This window comes from Nicotiana tabacum, chromosome 16 (assembly GCF_000715075.1).
Source record: "Nicotiana tabacum cultivar K326 chromosome 16, ASM71507v2, whole genome shotgun sequence".
NCBI classification, from domain to species: Eukaryota; Viridiplantae; Streptophyta; class Magnoliopsida; order Solanales; family Solanaceae; genus Nicotiana; species Nicotiana tabacum.
In genome coordinates, this window is record NC_134095.1 from 18,137,582 (window position 1) to 18,153,914 (window position 16,333).

At 35.9% G+C, this 16,333-nt stretch overlaps 3 protein-coding genes across 3 annotated transcripts; 2 read left to right on the forward strand and 1 right to left on the reverse strand.

Annotated features, from left to right (window-relative positions):
• Nucleotides 1-755: 755 nt before the first annotated feature.
• On the forward strand, nucleotides 756-3,869 carry LOC107805793 (protein TRIGALACTOSYLDIACYLGLYCEROL 5, chloroplastic). Its single transcript, XM_016629879.2, has 4 exons — nucleotides 756-907; nucleotides 1,017-1,061; nucleotides 3,389-3,421; nucleotides 3,510-3,869. Exons 1-4 carry the CDS (start codon nucleotides 868-870, stop codon nucleotides 3,686-3,688), a joined length of 297 nt encoding a protein of 98 aa, XP_016485365.2. The 5' UTR covers nucleotides 756-867; the 3' UTR covers nucleotides 3,689-3,869.
• A 379-nt stretch (nucleotides 3,870-4,248) lies between these two features.
• On the forward strand, nucleotides 4,249-5,565 carry LOC142170647 (cytochrome b5-like). Its single transcript, XM_075232620.1, has 2 exons — nucleotides 4,249-4,383; nucleotides 5,140-5,565. The coding sequence occupies exons 1-2, from the start codon at nucleotides 4,300-4,302 to the stop codon at nucleotides 5,500-5,502; spliced, it is 447 nt and encodes a 148-aa protein (XP_075088721.1). The 5' UTR covers nucleotides 4,249-4,299; the 3' UTR covers nucleotides 5,503-5,565.
• Nucleotides 5,566-7,036: 1,471 nt separating this feature from the next.
• LOC107805790 (uncharacterized) lies at nucleotides 7,037-12,362 on the reverse strand. The gene is made up of 5 exons (XM_016629874.2): nucleotides 11,773-12,362; nucleotides 11,445-11,559; nucleotides 10,674-11,306; nucleotides 10,107-10,290; nucleotides 7,037-7,411 (listed from the first exon to the last, which is right to left on the reverse strand). Exons 1-5 carry the CDS (start codon nucleotides 11,847-11,849, stop codon nucleotides 7,386-7,388), a joined length of 1,035 nt encoding a protein of 344 aa, XP_016485360.2. The 5' UTR covers nucleotides 11,850-12,362; the 3' UTR covers nucleotides 7,037-7,385.
• Nucleotides 12,363-16,333: the final 3,971 nt, after the last annotated feature.

The following is a 16,333-nucleotide window of genomic DNA, read 5'->3' on the forward strand; positions in this document are numbered from 1 at the left end:
ATTTACTTTATACCGTGAATGTTTCTGCTCCAGCCTTTTACAACAAGTTTCAAATTCATTCTTTCCCATGCACATGGAGTTTGTTCTTCTTTTTCTTTTCTCTTTTCTTTAGGATGTCATATATTCAGAAAAAAATAATATCTTCTACAAAAAACTTAAAAAATAAATAATTTTACTGGCTTGTCCAGACGCCCCAGATTCGACGTTTCTGCCTTGGCATCATGGTTTTGCGGATTGATCAATTGAAAAGCATCAATTACCACCTTCCTTTTAACACTCTGAATTGGATCTGATTACGTAAAATTTGGGTGAGTTATCAAAAACTAGAACATCTTGATAGTGGGATTCCCCAGTTATAAAGACAAAAACTTCAGCTCTAGAGCGGAAATTTTTTAATTACAACACAAAAACTTTAGCTCTAGAGCTGAAGTTTCCCAGTTACAACACAAAAACTTCAGCTTTAGAGCTGAAGTTTTACAGTTACAACACAGAAACTTCAGCTCTAGAGCTGAAGTTTCCCTGTTACAACACAAAAATTTCAGCCCTAGAGCTGAACTTGAGGCCCGGCTACTAGAATGTTGAAGTTTTGCGTGATTGTCTTTGCTACTTCAGCCCCGTATGCTGAAGTTATACGAAAAAGCGGATACGCTTGCAATTTTTTTTGCAAAGCTAACACAAGTTAAAATGTGACACAAAAAGCGGGTATAGATGCAAATACGCCGCCGTAGAGGGTAGTTTTCTCAAGAGAATAACACTGGGCCTTATATAAACGGGCTTCCAAGCCCAAACCGGCCCTGGTGACACGGACTCGCACAGTGACACTGCTCCCAATCTTCCACCGATTGGTACTTCGTTCGACGGGTAGCAATGGTGATGACCAACTTCAATGGTACCGGTGTAGGTTTCGGTACGATAAATCTTCACTCGCCGACTGACTTTAGTTCTTGTCTTTCTTTATTTTTGTGTACTTTCATGTACTGATGCAAAAAATAACAAAATTTGGATATTGTGTTTAGGTGCTGGCATTGGTTGCGGTTTTGGAGTAGGATGGGGATTCGGAGGTTTGCTTCTTTCCAATCTCTTACTTAACAGTTTTATTGTGTTTGCATCAGCTAAAACAATTTTCACTTAGTACCAATCAAATGGTCCAGCTCGGACACAGGGAAATATGTGTTGTATATTAGGAGCTTACTGGGGTTGAGTTTTTTTTTGTGTCTCTTATATTGATTCTCAATTTGCTTTGATGACTTCTTATAATTAGTAGTGAGACAGTGATTAAACTATGGTATTTCAATATTAGTTGAGTGGAAAAATTTTCATCTTTATTACATGCCTGTGAATTGGGGTAGTATGGATTACACGACTCGTCAGCCATGAAAATATGGTATTGCAGAAAGGGCAGTACTTAATCCATATTCTTGGGCACCAGTTTGGTAGATCTTGAACATAGATTGAAAGATTGTACATGAAAGTACATGATTAGTTAATCTGCATCCAAGTGCATGATTTCTCTAGTTTATATAGCACTAAGGTGTTTGGTAGAATTTCATACATGTAGAATGCAGATGTCAGAAGACCGTGAACGTATGTTCAAGAAAATCTAGAACACTACTTAATAATGTAGAATGCGGTCATTGTTGCTGGAAATGCATATAAGATTTTTTGAGGATAGTAGCTGCTGTGTTGTTTCTTATTAATAAGTAAAAAAAAAAAAATATTTGTAAGAATAGTTAACGCTAAGATAGTGATGGTAGTTAGAAAAAAGGGGGTATCCCCTCCAAAGACGACGACAACAACAACTATGCCTCATTCCTAAACAAGCTGGGGTTGGCGATATGAATCTTCATTCCTTTCAATTAGCTCAATGCATATCGCCATCGTTACAAAGACACACACCTATAAATTATAATGAATTGAGCTAATAAAGTCTATTGTCCTATCTACCTCGTATACATTTTCTGGTCACACCAGAGAGCTATCAAGCTCAAATACATATTTCAGAATATGTAGAGCAGTTGGCTTTTCCCACAATGCATATCTGGTTCCTTTCTTTCCATAAAACCCAACAGATGTATGCTGGAATTGTCTTCCTCAGCTCTTACTTTCCTTTACAGCTAGTGGCATTATCTGGTTTATCCCAAACATGTTCAAAACAAGCCCCAAAGTTATTCAGCAATAGAATAGTGCAGAAACAGATGGCTGTTGTCTTTAACCTCTTTTAAGAGGAATTAACCAAAAGGAAAGATCAGTACTTTTTGGCATCTTCTTGGAAGGGAACATGTTAATGCTTCTATCCTCATAGAGAAGGTTGTTTCATGGTAGTAGCTATATCAACTGTGCATTTTGGAAGTTACGAAATCTATAGATTTACCTATTGAAAGCAGCGATAGCTAAGGAATAAATGGACCTGAGGAGACTTCTGAAGCATGTTTTTTGTGAACTATGTCGACTTAGAAGCTGCTACTGTTTCAGTTAAGCTGAGGTTAAGGCAAGGAACAAATGCATCTAAACAAGTCTCCGCTCTAAGCCTTTAGACGTGTGATCTCCAGTATCCCTTGCTATAGATAATCCCCACCTTCTCTTGCTTTCGCTAGAGCTTAAGTGCATGGATAGATGTACCAGTAAACAATATATGTTAGTTGACTAAGATGTCACTTATCTATTATTTTAGCGCCATGTGAGTGGTAGATTTGGGAAGCAAGCATTCCTGGAGATACCTAAGTTTCGCTGTTGGTCCCAGTCTCGAGCACGGAAGACTGGTAGTTGGCATGATCTGCCGCAATTTGCTGGTGCAACCTTTGTCTTCTTGTTGATTTTCAGAGATTGGCTGTGCCATATCGGCACCATTGAGGATTCTTACTCCCAGCTTGGTTATTCAGGACCTCCCAAGAAATGGAGGAAATATTTGAATATTCTATACGTCTCAGCACATATTAATTCTTCATAAGGATCTTTGTCTGCTTAAAATCATACATTTACATCTCTCTATCCACATTTCTCAGTTTCTTTTTCCTTGTTCCCTTGTGTCTGATTGTTCGCAGGTAAAATGATAAACTTATCATGTAATATATCGTTATTTTATGAAATAGATTTTCCTCATGTTTCTAGAGAGAAAGGAATAGGAGATTATCTTTGACTATCTAGTAGGTTAGGAAGGCCGTTGTTTCTAAGTTTTCAGACATTTCTTTGTCCAAACATCCGACCCCCCCCCCCCCCCCCTTCAAAAGAAAAGAATATGCACTGTTCTGCATTCACTTATCTACAAAAAAATCTTATTTGCTTACTCTTTGCGTAATTTGTTCATTTGCTTTTGTTGTCAGTCCTCTTTCTTTTTGCAAAATATTCTTCTTTATAGCATCACCTAACCAAATGTTTAATCTTTCCTCAGGCATGCCTTTGAATTTCTTGGGTCTTGGTGTAGGTAAAAACTAAATCAAAACCATGTTTTTGTGGAAATAATTCTGTGCGTCCGAATTCTTGATGACATGTTTCACAATTATTACTTATAGGTGGCGGCTGTGGGATTGGAGTAGGCCTTGGATGGGGATTCGGCACTGCCTTTGGTAGCCAGTACAGGAATTCAAGAGTTACATTTGACGGCACGGATTTTGTTACTAAAGAGCACAATGAAGAAAGAGATGCAAAAGATCTATTCAAAGACACTCGAAAAGCTCAAGCTTCTCAGTAAATATTGTTACACATTTTCTGTTGATGCACTGATTGTCCTATTTCTAAATTGGTCAAAGTTGTAGTATTGTACCATCAATTCCATATGTAGTAGTGACTAGTACCATTTGACATCACTTTTTTCCTTCAGTGTGTAAAATTTGTTTGCTTATGTTGCTTGAGAAAGTACATAGTTGGTATCACTACACAACAGCAATAAATTTCACAAGTGGGGTCTAGAAAGGGTAATGTGTATTTGACATCACTATAGAGTAGACAAATTTTATACTATTCGTGAATATAACTCAAATCATTTAATCAAAAAGTATGTCATTTTGCACCACACTTTCTCCTTTTTTTGGGGGGGTGGGGGGGTGGGGGGTGGGGGGTTAAGAAGATAATATTACCTTATTACTCTTAATAAAAATAAATAGAGGGAATTTTATTACACCCACCAACTCGTCTCCAGGTTGTGGAGGAGAAACAAAATGGTAGATAATGATCACATGGGAAGAAACCTACCTACCTTTCTTCACTCTCTTTTCCTTGCGAACTAATAAATCCCCAGATGTCACTATAAATACTAAAATATTTATTCCACCTCATGAACCTCAGCTTTAACCCCCAAACAAAATGGACAAAGAAATAGTCTTTACTCTTTCCCAAATCACACAACACAAGTCAAAGCAAGATTGCTGGATCATCATCCATGGCAGAGTACTGTTAACCCCCCCCCCCTCCCTTTTCCCACTTTCCGGCCCCTTATTTAGAGACGAATCTAGAATATAGAGTCAGTGGGTTCAAAATAAGTGTAATTTTATTATACGTACACATTTAAATATTTTTATGCATATAGTTCACACCTAAAGCAATAAGTTTAGTTAAACCCACCGACAGAGGCGGACCTACATATATGGTAGAGGGGTCACGGGACCCCATAAACATCGAAAAAAATTATGTATATATATATATATTATATGTATATATACCTTGAGAAATGACTTTGGGGCACTGGTCATAAGTGTTACTTACCTTTGCTTCCGTAACTGTAGCCTAGACTTTTTATTTATTTATATCTTGCTTTTTTAGCTTAGGATTCACCCCACCCCATCCCCCAAGCCTCCTTTTTTTTTTTTAAAATTATTTTTTCAAATGTTTTTTGTTTTGATTAAACCCCAAGCCTTAAAAGCTCTAAATCACTTCTCTCTTCCCTTTTCCCAAATTTCATACCCAACTTCACCTCCTAACTCACTTATATATGTCAGTTATTACCGAAAGTTTCTCGGCATCCGGCGGGACCCAACAACTATTGGTAAAGTTCTCCACGAATAATGCCCCGTCATCTTCAAATCCTGGGTCCGCCTCTGACCACAGAACACATCCTAGATTTGCCGCTATCCCTACTCTCATATTTATACATGCATGACAATATAGATACATGGTTAATGTAAATATATGCTATGTTTTCTTCAGGTGTTAGATGTGACAAAGTTTTTGGAAGAACATCCTGGAGGAGAAGAAGTGTTGATTGATTCAGCTGGAAAAGATGTTACTAAAGAGTTTGAAGATATTGGGCATAGTAAAGCTGCCAAGAACTTGCTCTTAAAATACCAAGTTGGATATATTCAAGGCTACAAAATTCCAGATGAGTCTGAGCTTGATCTCAACTTAGTTACTGATTCTTTCAAAGAACCAAAGGCCAAAGAAATGAAAGCTTTTGTGATCAAAGAGGATCCCCAGCCCAAGTATATGATTTTTGTTGAGTACTTTGTGCCATTCTTGGTTGCTGCCTTTTTCCTCTATTATCGCTATCTCACTGGAAATCTTCAGCTTTGAGTTCCCATAACAAAGGATTATAACGTGTGTTTATCATCAATAATTTATTGTTTGTTTTTTTCCTTTTTGTGTTTTATGTTAACCTCCAAAAAGGGAAAAGCATACATTGCAAATTGTGTAAAAAAAAAAAAAAGAAAAAAAGAAAGGAGGTTTTGGGTTGTTAAGAGAGAGGTGATTTGGAAAATTGTATTCTTAATTTATTTATTGGTCATCCAAGAAAGCTGGAGTTAGTTAAGTGTGATTCTTGTTCAGCCAGTTGAAAGTACACCATCATTTTCATTTCCAGAGCTTATAAAAAAAATTAATATGAGATGATAGTTTTGCTAAAAGCTTAATGTTAACAAATTGAACACGCAACACAAAACTATTAGGGGTCGTTTGGTAGGATGTATCAGAATAGTACTAAATATGATGTTTTAGTAATGTTGGAATTAGTAATCTTGGGATTAGTTATGCATTGTATTTTATTTTAAAAATACATGCATGTTTCTAATACGCCAAACCACACAGCCGGTAAGAAATAACCCAGCATAACTAATCCCAATTTATATGGCGGTGTTTGATTCGGCATGGAGTTTAAAAGAAAGGAAAATTTTTGAAACTTGTGGCCTAGAATAAACCATACAAAGATTATAAATCATCTCATTAAGGATAAAGTAGGAAGTTTGAAGTTAAATTATTTCTAAATAAAGAAGTATGCATTCTATTTGGCAAGACAAAAGAGGAAAGTATGATATATAAATTGGGAGAGAGGGAGTATTTGCTTACAAAAATACCCTCCACATTCTTTGAAAAGAATTTCGAAAAGGTTTTGAAGAGCGGTTTTGTCTTTATACATGCTTATCCATGTATTAAAAATCATGATATTGCTAATACCATGATTTGATAAGAATAATCTTGAATATATAGATCAAAAAACACTATCAAACCAAGGATTAATAATACTAAAGCTAATACATGTATTATGTTCTCTAATACATCCTACCAAACGACCCCTTATTGTATTTACGACTACTATTACTTTTTCTACTTGCTAGATTTTTTTATTTTTATTTTTTGGCTAATGACCCCTTGTGTACTTATTTGCTAGTTGCTAATGCTTGTATTTTTATCAATGGAGTATACTCAGCAAAAATAAAAGAAGCGTTGTGGAATGAAATCGTACACTGAATGTGAGTCCAAATTAGTCGCAAGACATTCCATTAAAGATTTTAGGGACCCAGGAGCAACTATATTCATATTGCCTCTATAATTATATCCACCCAAGAATAATACTATTATGTTCAGTTTTATACGACATCAGGAATATGTACCTGCGCACAAGCACAATCAAGTTTACCACACATCTCCCCCACCCCCAAAAAAACCCCTCTCCTCAACAAATATGAATAAAGAAACAATATACAAGTGCATTTATGTGTTTAATTTGCTTGGACATGAGCAATATGCACAATTGGCATAAGAATGGTAAGAAGTTTAAACCCTTAAAGGGAAAGAAAGAAAAAAAGCACATTGTAGAAACATACAGAATCAATGGACAATACAATAATATACATGATTTAGCAAGTCAAATACAACTAAGCTCTTTCATTTTTGTGGATGCAGTATTGAATCAACACCACCTGCAATCCACAACATTCATATCATAATACAACAGAATTTGGCCTCCATTAAATGGCAACGCCGATGAGGAGCCAGGAAAGAGGTTAAGGTATTAGTACAAGTAAGTTGAGATACCAGCACCACCTTTGCCATGTCCTGGACATAATTACACCTTTCCTCTTTAAGGTAATGCCAAAACTGATCGCGCTAGGCCATTCTCCTCAGGTTTTTTCAACGCTGCAACCTTATTGATTGCGCGGAGACAAACAATGGCTCATCGCTCAGATTGTATGGACTGCAACTAATACTGCAGCAGGAAATAACAATTATTCAGCCACCTAGCTAGCAAATGAAACTCAGATATATGTGTGACTGAGACACGGTTTCAACGTAAAGCTGCTGTAACAATGCATCACCAATACGAGCATACACTATATATACAAGGCCAAATATTGTAAAATATACATGACATAGCTCTACATAATACTATAGAATTCAAAAATAAAGAGCACACTATACCAGAGATGTTAAGGTAGGTTGGGTTATACTGATTAGTATTCAAAAAAGAAGTGGCAATATTCAAAACATCCTACCAATTTTCAAATTGGTTGCTTCAACAAGACCATAAAAAGCTACTTTCTTTTCTTTTTCATTTTTTCTCAAGAAAGGTGGTACCTGGGCCATCTTACACGCGCCTCGACTACTTGACCGGGTACCTGCTACCTCCCAACAGCACGGGTACCGGGTAAAGAGCTACTTCTATTTCTTTTAACCAACACATGTGGCTGAGAAAATAGAATGGATAACAACCACCAACCAGAAGATAAGCACTTGGTGTAAGGAGGGCTATAGTCTGCCCATGCTCAACACTCTAATTTAATAGGTCAACATGGAGCACAAAATGAGTAAAATAAAGTGTATTACTCCATTTTTTTTTATGAAGAAAATGTATTACTCCATTGGAACAATGAGGGAGAGACTAGCAGACAAAATCAATCAAGAAAAAGCATACATCATAGTTTAATCATTAATGAGCACTGTGTTGCAAACATGTATAAGTAAATTAGATAGTGGTGGTGAGGTTGATGTCTGAGGTAATCCGGAATGAGAATTTCTGCACCACTGTACTTTGCATCAATATTTTATGATGCTCTTTTGGTCCTGTTAGGGGGAGGCGAGAAGGCAAGAAACAAACTCAATAACGTATTGAAAGATTCAGTGGCATTTACTACAGAGACAACCACAAAATAATGATAGTTGGGATCCCATCACAGATGTGGCAGTCGATTTGTGAAGTCACTAATTGTTTTGGTGTCTGCGGATACTGGCTGCTATTCTACACAGGAAATAATGCATGTGAAACTACAAAGCAGGTAATCTTTCTTCTTTTTCTTTCTTTTGGTTGGAAGGAGTGGCCGTAAGGAGAACAAGGTTTTCTGTTCAGTAGACCTCTCTATTGCGGAATATCTATTAGGGGCCTGTAGCAGAATCAAAGAAAGGAGCTTAATTAATGGAAAAGCTGCAATCCAGTAAAATTACGGGGATAAAAAAGGTAATTACCTTTTGACTAATTTCCTCACTCTCTTGGTGCAAGTACCAAATTTATACAAAAGATATCTAAGTCCAACTTTTTGTCTTCCTTTATTACTGAAACTTTCTCTCAGAAACCTCACTGTGTTATCTTGCTGCCTCTTGTACATAAACAAGATGTAAATCAAGTTCATTCCGATTATCATTAGTCATACTGTGACGAAAAGAAAAGTAAAGGAGTGGAACCCGTGAAAGCTTTCACCAGAAAAGAATAAATAAAATCCAGTTTATCAAATTCTAAACAGACGATAAGTATACTTCCCAATAATGCAAATCTTGCTCAAAAGAGAATGACACTATACACTTTGAGAAGTTTTTCCCTTTCTAGTGGAGACAAGTCTGGAGGGAGAGCCTTTGCATAACCCTAGAGTTGCTCCTTTGGTAACTTATAGGCCATGGGTTCGAAGCGTGGAACAACTTCTTCATAGAAATATAAGGGGAAGTTGCATACGGCATACACCCACTCCCCCTTTCAGGCACTGGGTAAAACTTTATTAGCAGAAGACAAGTGTAAATGCAGACTGAGCTCTAACACCCTTCACTCCAATCCATAAAAATTTTGAGAAGGCAACTTTTTTTAGAAGGCCCAATCAATTAAATTTTTTGTAAGGGAACTATTATAAATGAACGGTACCAGTGATAAAAATAAGTTAAGAAAGCAACAAGCCAGTATTGGCTGATATATGTCACGAACTTAATCACTACAGTAAGACTTCAGCCAAAAAGAAAAAAAGAAAAAATGCAAGTTATATAAATGAACAAACCAAAAAAGGAAATTCAAGTTGTTACTCGAGCTATTATGTAACTGAGCATGAAGAGAAAAAATTTGTGGTTGATTTTAGATTAGATGAACAAATACCATCACTACAAGGAAAGTCGGTTCTTTGTTTTGGCAAAGGCTGCTAGGTGGAGGAAAGCATCCAGCTTTTATGACAACTGGCTGTGATAATTTGCTGTAAATGACTTTCAATCCAATATACACTTGAGAGAAACGGCCCTCTTATTTTAATAATTGTATCCACATAGATCCCACTTGGAGCTTTTTCATAGTAATTAATAGTTCTATATGTTGTATATGAATGACTTCTATCCACTGGGAAATAGAAGAATGGGTAACCTAAAATAATAATCCGCAAGCAAGCTCAAAACAGGGAAAAAAGGTTTGAAACTGAAGCATCTATGGCACAGACCACAAGTTATCTAGTCTAGCTACCGAATAGGATCTTGTGATCCAGAAATCTCAACAATATCTATTGATAATTTTCTCAATCCAGAAGAAATGAAGATAAACCTCAGCAGCGAGAGAATACACAATAAAGATTTATTTTTCTTAGTTCTTCAAAAGCTGTTTCTAGGTGAAAGAATCAACAAAAGGTTAAATTGATGAAAGAAGAGTCAGTTAGCAGACTCACCAATCAGGAAAATGAGAAGAAACACTGAGAAAACTATTCGAACAGGTCGACGATATTGCATGTAATACTGAGACCTTTGCAGCTGGCGCTGAATGGCACCATACCAACCATAGAGTTGCTTATCATAACATTCATCACAACCATCAAGGCAACTCTTATTCCTCTCATAGCATGTGTTTATGCCCTGCAGTAAAAGCAATATCTCATTACATTAACATCATTTATTGATATAAAAAATATAAGACTATTTCTGGATCATTGTTAAATACTCCACTTGTGCCAACTGATTGAATATAGTTCTTTTTTAACAGTCCAACTGATTTTATATAGTTTGGAGCTTTAAGTTAAATCGTCAAAATACTAATCATTATCTTTTATGGACATACTTTGAGTATATATAGACAGGGTTATTTTGTAGTTTTACTTGTTCAGATTCCCATTTTCAAGTATTGAACTAACTGATATTAATAACACAAAATAATGAGAATTTCGACATTGTAATAATATAAAATGGTCCAAAGAAAGTCATGTACTCCAAATTTGGATACTGTAAGAACAATATATCACCCTTGTCAGTGGCTGAGTCCGCGGCAATATATTGTCAGCTTCTTGGTGATAATCTTGGTTGGACTTCAACTTTCTGTAACCATTCTTGGACCATTTTAACTCCTTAACAGATTCCACGGCATTCAACAATCCCTGGTAACTGGGCATTTTGCGAGGAGGTGGTGCAGGTTCTTTGACGGAGATATCATCACCGACTGCAATCTGCCATGCACCAATGTCAGCACTAGCACTTGCTGTTCTCCGGTGGCCCAAAAACTTCTCGTCCATGGCCTCACCTCGAACACCATCCACTGAATGAGTAGGATTCTCTGAACACTCTAGCAATGATTGATTTGCAACCTCTTCGGACTTGGCTGTTTGCAGCTCTATTCCATGTACTTTTGCATAATTTATGTCCGCAGAAGAAGTGGACGGCCCAGATAGAAATGCAGCAAGTTCATCGACTTCTCCCTCATCCAAGCGCACCCACGGAAGTGGTGGTTTGCCTTGTGAAACAGCTGATTCGTTAAGAGAATTTTCAACTTTTTTAATCTGACTATCGATTGCAATAACAAATTCGTGGTGTCTATCTCTTGCATCATCAGCAGAATTACTATTGTAGCTCGATCTAACTGCCCGTTCAAATTCCTCCAACTGCATTGCAATTCCATCAACAAATTAAACTAAGCTCTCACCCTTTATGCACGTACACCAATAATATCCCTTACACAAGATATGTGCACAATAAAATCACTTCTTGACTTCATTTTTTAAGGGGTTGGGGGTTCCTACCTGCCATTTAGCAGTGCCAAGGGTAGTCCTAAGGTCCCTGCGAAGCGCGTCGCAATTCCAACTGCCTGAAGTATCCTTCAACGCATGAATCCATGTCCTATAAGTTGATTCCATTCTTGAAAATGAAAACAAAATCTATGTCAGTGAAAAATACAAAACCCCACATGTCAAAACCAATAAAGTTTAAACCTTTGCATCACTAACCATCAATAATTCATAGATAATACAAGAAAACACCAACTTAAATGATGATTCCAACAAAATCAACGCAGACCCACTAAAACAAATTAGAAAAATATGGGAATTAAAACGGAAAAACAGTATTTACCTGTCGGCAGATTCTTGAACCTCTTCTGCAGCAGAAAAGAACGGATCTTTCTCCCATCGATCAAAATGCGATGCCATATCTTCCCAATATTACTTCCAATAATTATCACCAAAAAGAGAAACTTTACACCCAAAAATGAGCAAAATTAATTTTCCCAAATCAATAAATCATCCAATAATGAATGAATCCAGGTGTACTTTCGATCTGCACATGCTGGGATCAACCCCCAGATTAAAAAAATCTTTTCTTTTTTCCTTAATTAAGATATATCTGTCGATAAGAAGGTGCTTTACCCAACAACCAAAAAAAAAGTGTTGGCAAGAAGAAATAGGTAAAAAGTAAGCGTCAAAAACAGAGCTGTTTGTGGCGCACGCCCGGAAATAGAGCTGGGGAGAGTTTCCAGGAGAGACGGGTTACATGTGGAAAGAAACGACGTCGTTTGAGGAGTTGTGCAAAACAATAAGGAATTTGGCGAGTTGGTTTGACTCGAGCTGTCGATGGCCAATGGATTTATTGAAGAGTTTTCCACTAGCATTTTCTGGTTGCTAGTGGAAATCAGCTAACTAGAAAATCCATTTAACATAAGCCTATTCTCTAGGAAAACTATGCGATTATGTTTTTATATCCGTTTTAATTTATGTGATATGATTTGATTTTATAAAAAATTAAGAAGAAAATATTTTTAAAATTTATGGTATTAAATATGTCACAATACTTTTGTAGTTATAACTTATAAAACTTTTGTAGCCTTAACATTTTATACAATATTTGTATGGTTAAAATCTTTTTGTTTTGATTAAGAATAAAATATAATTTAAAGTTAAATTATTCAGAAAATAAGAAATAGTCATTCTTTTTTATGAGGCCACATGTTTGGAGCTTATAAAAGGAAGCAAAACTCAGAATTCTTGTTGAAAATCAACACAAGAATTTGAGTACATACTTTTATTATCTGTTTGAGATAAATGAAACGCGATGTTGGGTTTATATGGACGCTAAATATGTCAAAATAGCTAGGTTATAGCCGGTATTTAAACCGGTAATTAAAAAATAGCTATTATTTGTCAAGTCATTTAACAATAGCAATTATTTTATGCGGAGAAACAAATTGGATAAAAATACGTTAGCTGAAACATGGAGAGTTTCAGCATAATATGTTGGATTATGAAGCTCATGCGTATAAATTTCTAACATATTATGTTGGAATTCCAGAACATTATGAAATTCTAACACATTATATTGGAATCTCATATGTAAAAAAAAATCGAATCTCAATGTTGGATTTTTTTCGAATTTTTAAGGGGTTCTTTTGTTCAGTTTTATTTTTACATACAAAAGTGGCTAAATTTCGATTATTTTTAAAATTATGATTAATTTTTAATTAGCAGTTATAAATCAAGTTATTTCTTATATTAGCGGGAGAAATTTGCATTTAATCATTAGATATCCACTATTCGAAAGGGAGGAAACTTGAAATATTATCAAATTAACGTCATAGAGTCATCCTAAAACCATTCCTTTTATTGTGGCAAAAGCTTTTTCTCTTTCAAAAACGAATAAATAGACACTTCTACGTGTGAAAGAAAGGAATGGAGGGTCATCTAAAGCAAACAAGATTAGCAATAACTTTGGTTAAAAGATTTATGGGGTCCTCCAATTTCCGTGAATGTGTCAATTATGTTCTTGGACTTTCTTTTTTTAATCTTATCTTATCAACCATGGTCTCACCTAGCTTTATTCAACCACCTTTTTTATATATAGGAAAAGAAATACTACCTTTGTCAACTTTGTTTGAGTTGACCGCTGAAAAGGAGAGAAGTGTTTTGCGCAAAATCAAGTTGCTCTATAATTGGTTTGACATTGGAGAATATATTAAAGAAAGCCAAAAAAAAATCTTATTAGAATATTGAAATCTCAAAATCGTGAAAGTACAATCTAACTGAAGTAGAGAACATCTTCAAAATAAGTAAATAAAAAGTAAACTTAGGTGATATTCTAATCTAATTCATTGCATTGGAAAAAAATTATGTCAAAATTTCACAATTTTAAGCATAAATTGTTATTCAAATGTAGGGATTAAGAGTAATCCGAGGTTTGAATATAGCCAACTAGGAGCTGAAACGGAGAAAGCTCGAAGCTCAGTTATGATGATGAAGAAGAATCGATGAAGAGAAGACAGAAAGAGAGACTGCTATTGAAAGAATTGTAGTTGTTATTATTATTATTTCCAAATGTAATATAACCACTTGTATGTAATGAATTGAGCTGAAATGAAAGATTCTCTTTTAACAACTTCTCAACTAACTCTAACTAATTTTTGGCTCCTAACTAACTTCCAGAACTGACTTAACTGCTGCTAACCAACACCACTAACTGTTACTTCTTCTTTATTAGCTAGCTCACTTATACTAATTGCATCACTAATTACAACTGATTACAATTTGTATAATAGTACATCCTCAATAAAAGAGATCCTTGACTTCAAGATCAAAGTGAGGAAATCGAATTTTAGCTCATTGTAGTACTCCCATGTAGCATCATCAACTAGTATGCCTTGCCATTTAACAAGTGTAAAGCCCCAGAAAAGTTTGCTAAATAATTTAAAATTTCGTGGTGCCAAGCTAGGCTAATTATTTTATTTTGTGTGCAAGTGCGGATTCATGATATAATGGATATCAATTGGATATGTTAATAAGCGTATAAGTCATATTATAAGTGATTTGGGGTCTAAGGAGAGGCCTAAGTCTAAGCCAAGTTGGAAAATTTCATAATGGACTAAAGTTGTGAATGAGTACGCACAAGACCTCACTTTGGACAATCATATCTCCAGTTATATAAGGTGTTGTGTGATGCACAACCTATCAAATTAAATCTCTTTGAGTCTAGTTTCTAATGCATTAAACCGTTTGTCATTTGGATGTGTATACAAAAAGTTATGACCATTTTACCGGACTTGTGGCAGATGCGCGTCCGCGGCGCGACTGAGGGAAAACTGATAGTTTCTGCCTCCGAGTGCGGCCAGACCGCATTAAGAGCGCAGCCACCGCGTCCCGGGCGCGGTTTGATCGCGGTCACGCACCTAACAGCCCTATAAATACCCCAAGACCGGGTATGGAGAGTCTTTAAGTCATTTTTTGAGCTAGGGCTTGCTCTATCAAGGGGAATCCGTCTCATACTTCCCTCATATGATCCAAGGTAATATTTTTGGAGTATTTTGAGTTGATTACTACTCCTAAACACTTATATTAACAAGGATTGATCTTGAAAATCCATAGATTCTCATTCAAATCCCTAAAAAATTGGTCAAGAACACTACAAGTGGGGATTCTCAAGATTCTTACTACAAGAGGTATGTCTATCATCTCTAACTGCTCTATGGTGATTATTTATGTATGATATATGCGTTAGAACTCATGGGATGGTGATTGGAAGCCACAAGTGCCTAACCCAGGTTGTGTTGGTGTTGTATAGATTGTGAAATGGGTTAATTAAGGAGGTTGATGGTTGGGTGTAAATGGATGGTCATACATATGTTGTTGGAAGTTATAAATTGGTTAGGAACGATGGTGGAATAAATTGTTGGTTAATAGTGATAGTTGGATGAACTAATACTACGGTCATGTGATGTAAAGATCTATACCTACAAGGTGTTTGATAATATGCCTAAATGGCATAAGTTATGAAATTTATTACTAATATTGGCCCTATTGAATGTTGTATTATAGATTGAAGTTGCTTAAGTGTATTGGATCATTGTAGTATCATTAAGGGGCAAATTTCAGGTATGTATGGCTAAAATCCCCTCTTCTTAGAAATTGAGCTCCCATGGTGTCCCTGCATATGTTGTAAGTCCGGAATTTGATTTATGTAGTATTTGTTATTTCAAAGGATTTGGTGTTGCAAGAATATATGTGAAAGGTATGTCTCAATGTGTTCAATGTGTTATTCTTGGTAATTGGGGATATGTGAAGAATGTGAACTATATGCTAAATTACCTAGATTTCAAGTCAAGTTAAATTGTGATTATTATGCCGAATCATGAGGATTCCCCTCTATGCTTATAACTTGAATTGCTCTTGTATGTGCCCATTATCTTAAATTGCAAGTTAGATGTTGAAAGTGAAAGTGATGTGGAATGAGAGTTATGAAATATGACCTAGTGCCAAGTATGATGTGATAATTGTGGCCCTAAGTGCCAATGAGTTGATATGATAGATTTGAAATAAAGATTCAAATGAGATGATTAATGAGAATAGAACAATGCCTAGGTAAGGCGGCCTAGCCGATCGGGCCATGATCGGACACCATGTCGCACACATGGTGGTAATGTGCTAATATTGAATTCCGAAAAAAGGGAAATGAAATGGTGATTGAAGTATATGTCTCAAATGAGGCAACCTAGACGATCGGGTCGTGATCGGACTCCGCTCAAGATAGCGGTGGTATTGTGAACAATGTTGAACTGTATGAAATGTCACAAACTAAAGGCTATGGATGTGAAAATTGTATGATTCTTTTACCTTGATAATGTTGTGATCGTTTAAAGCTTTTGAGTTATACT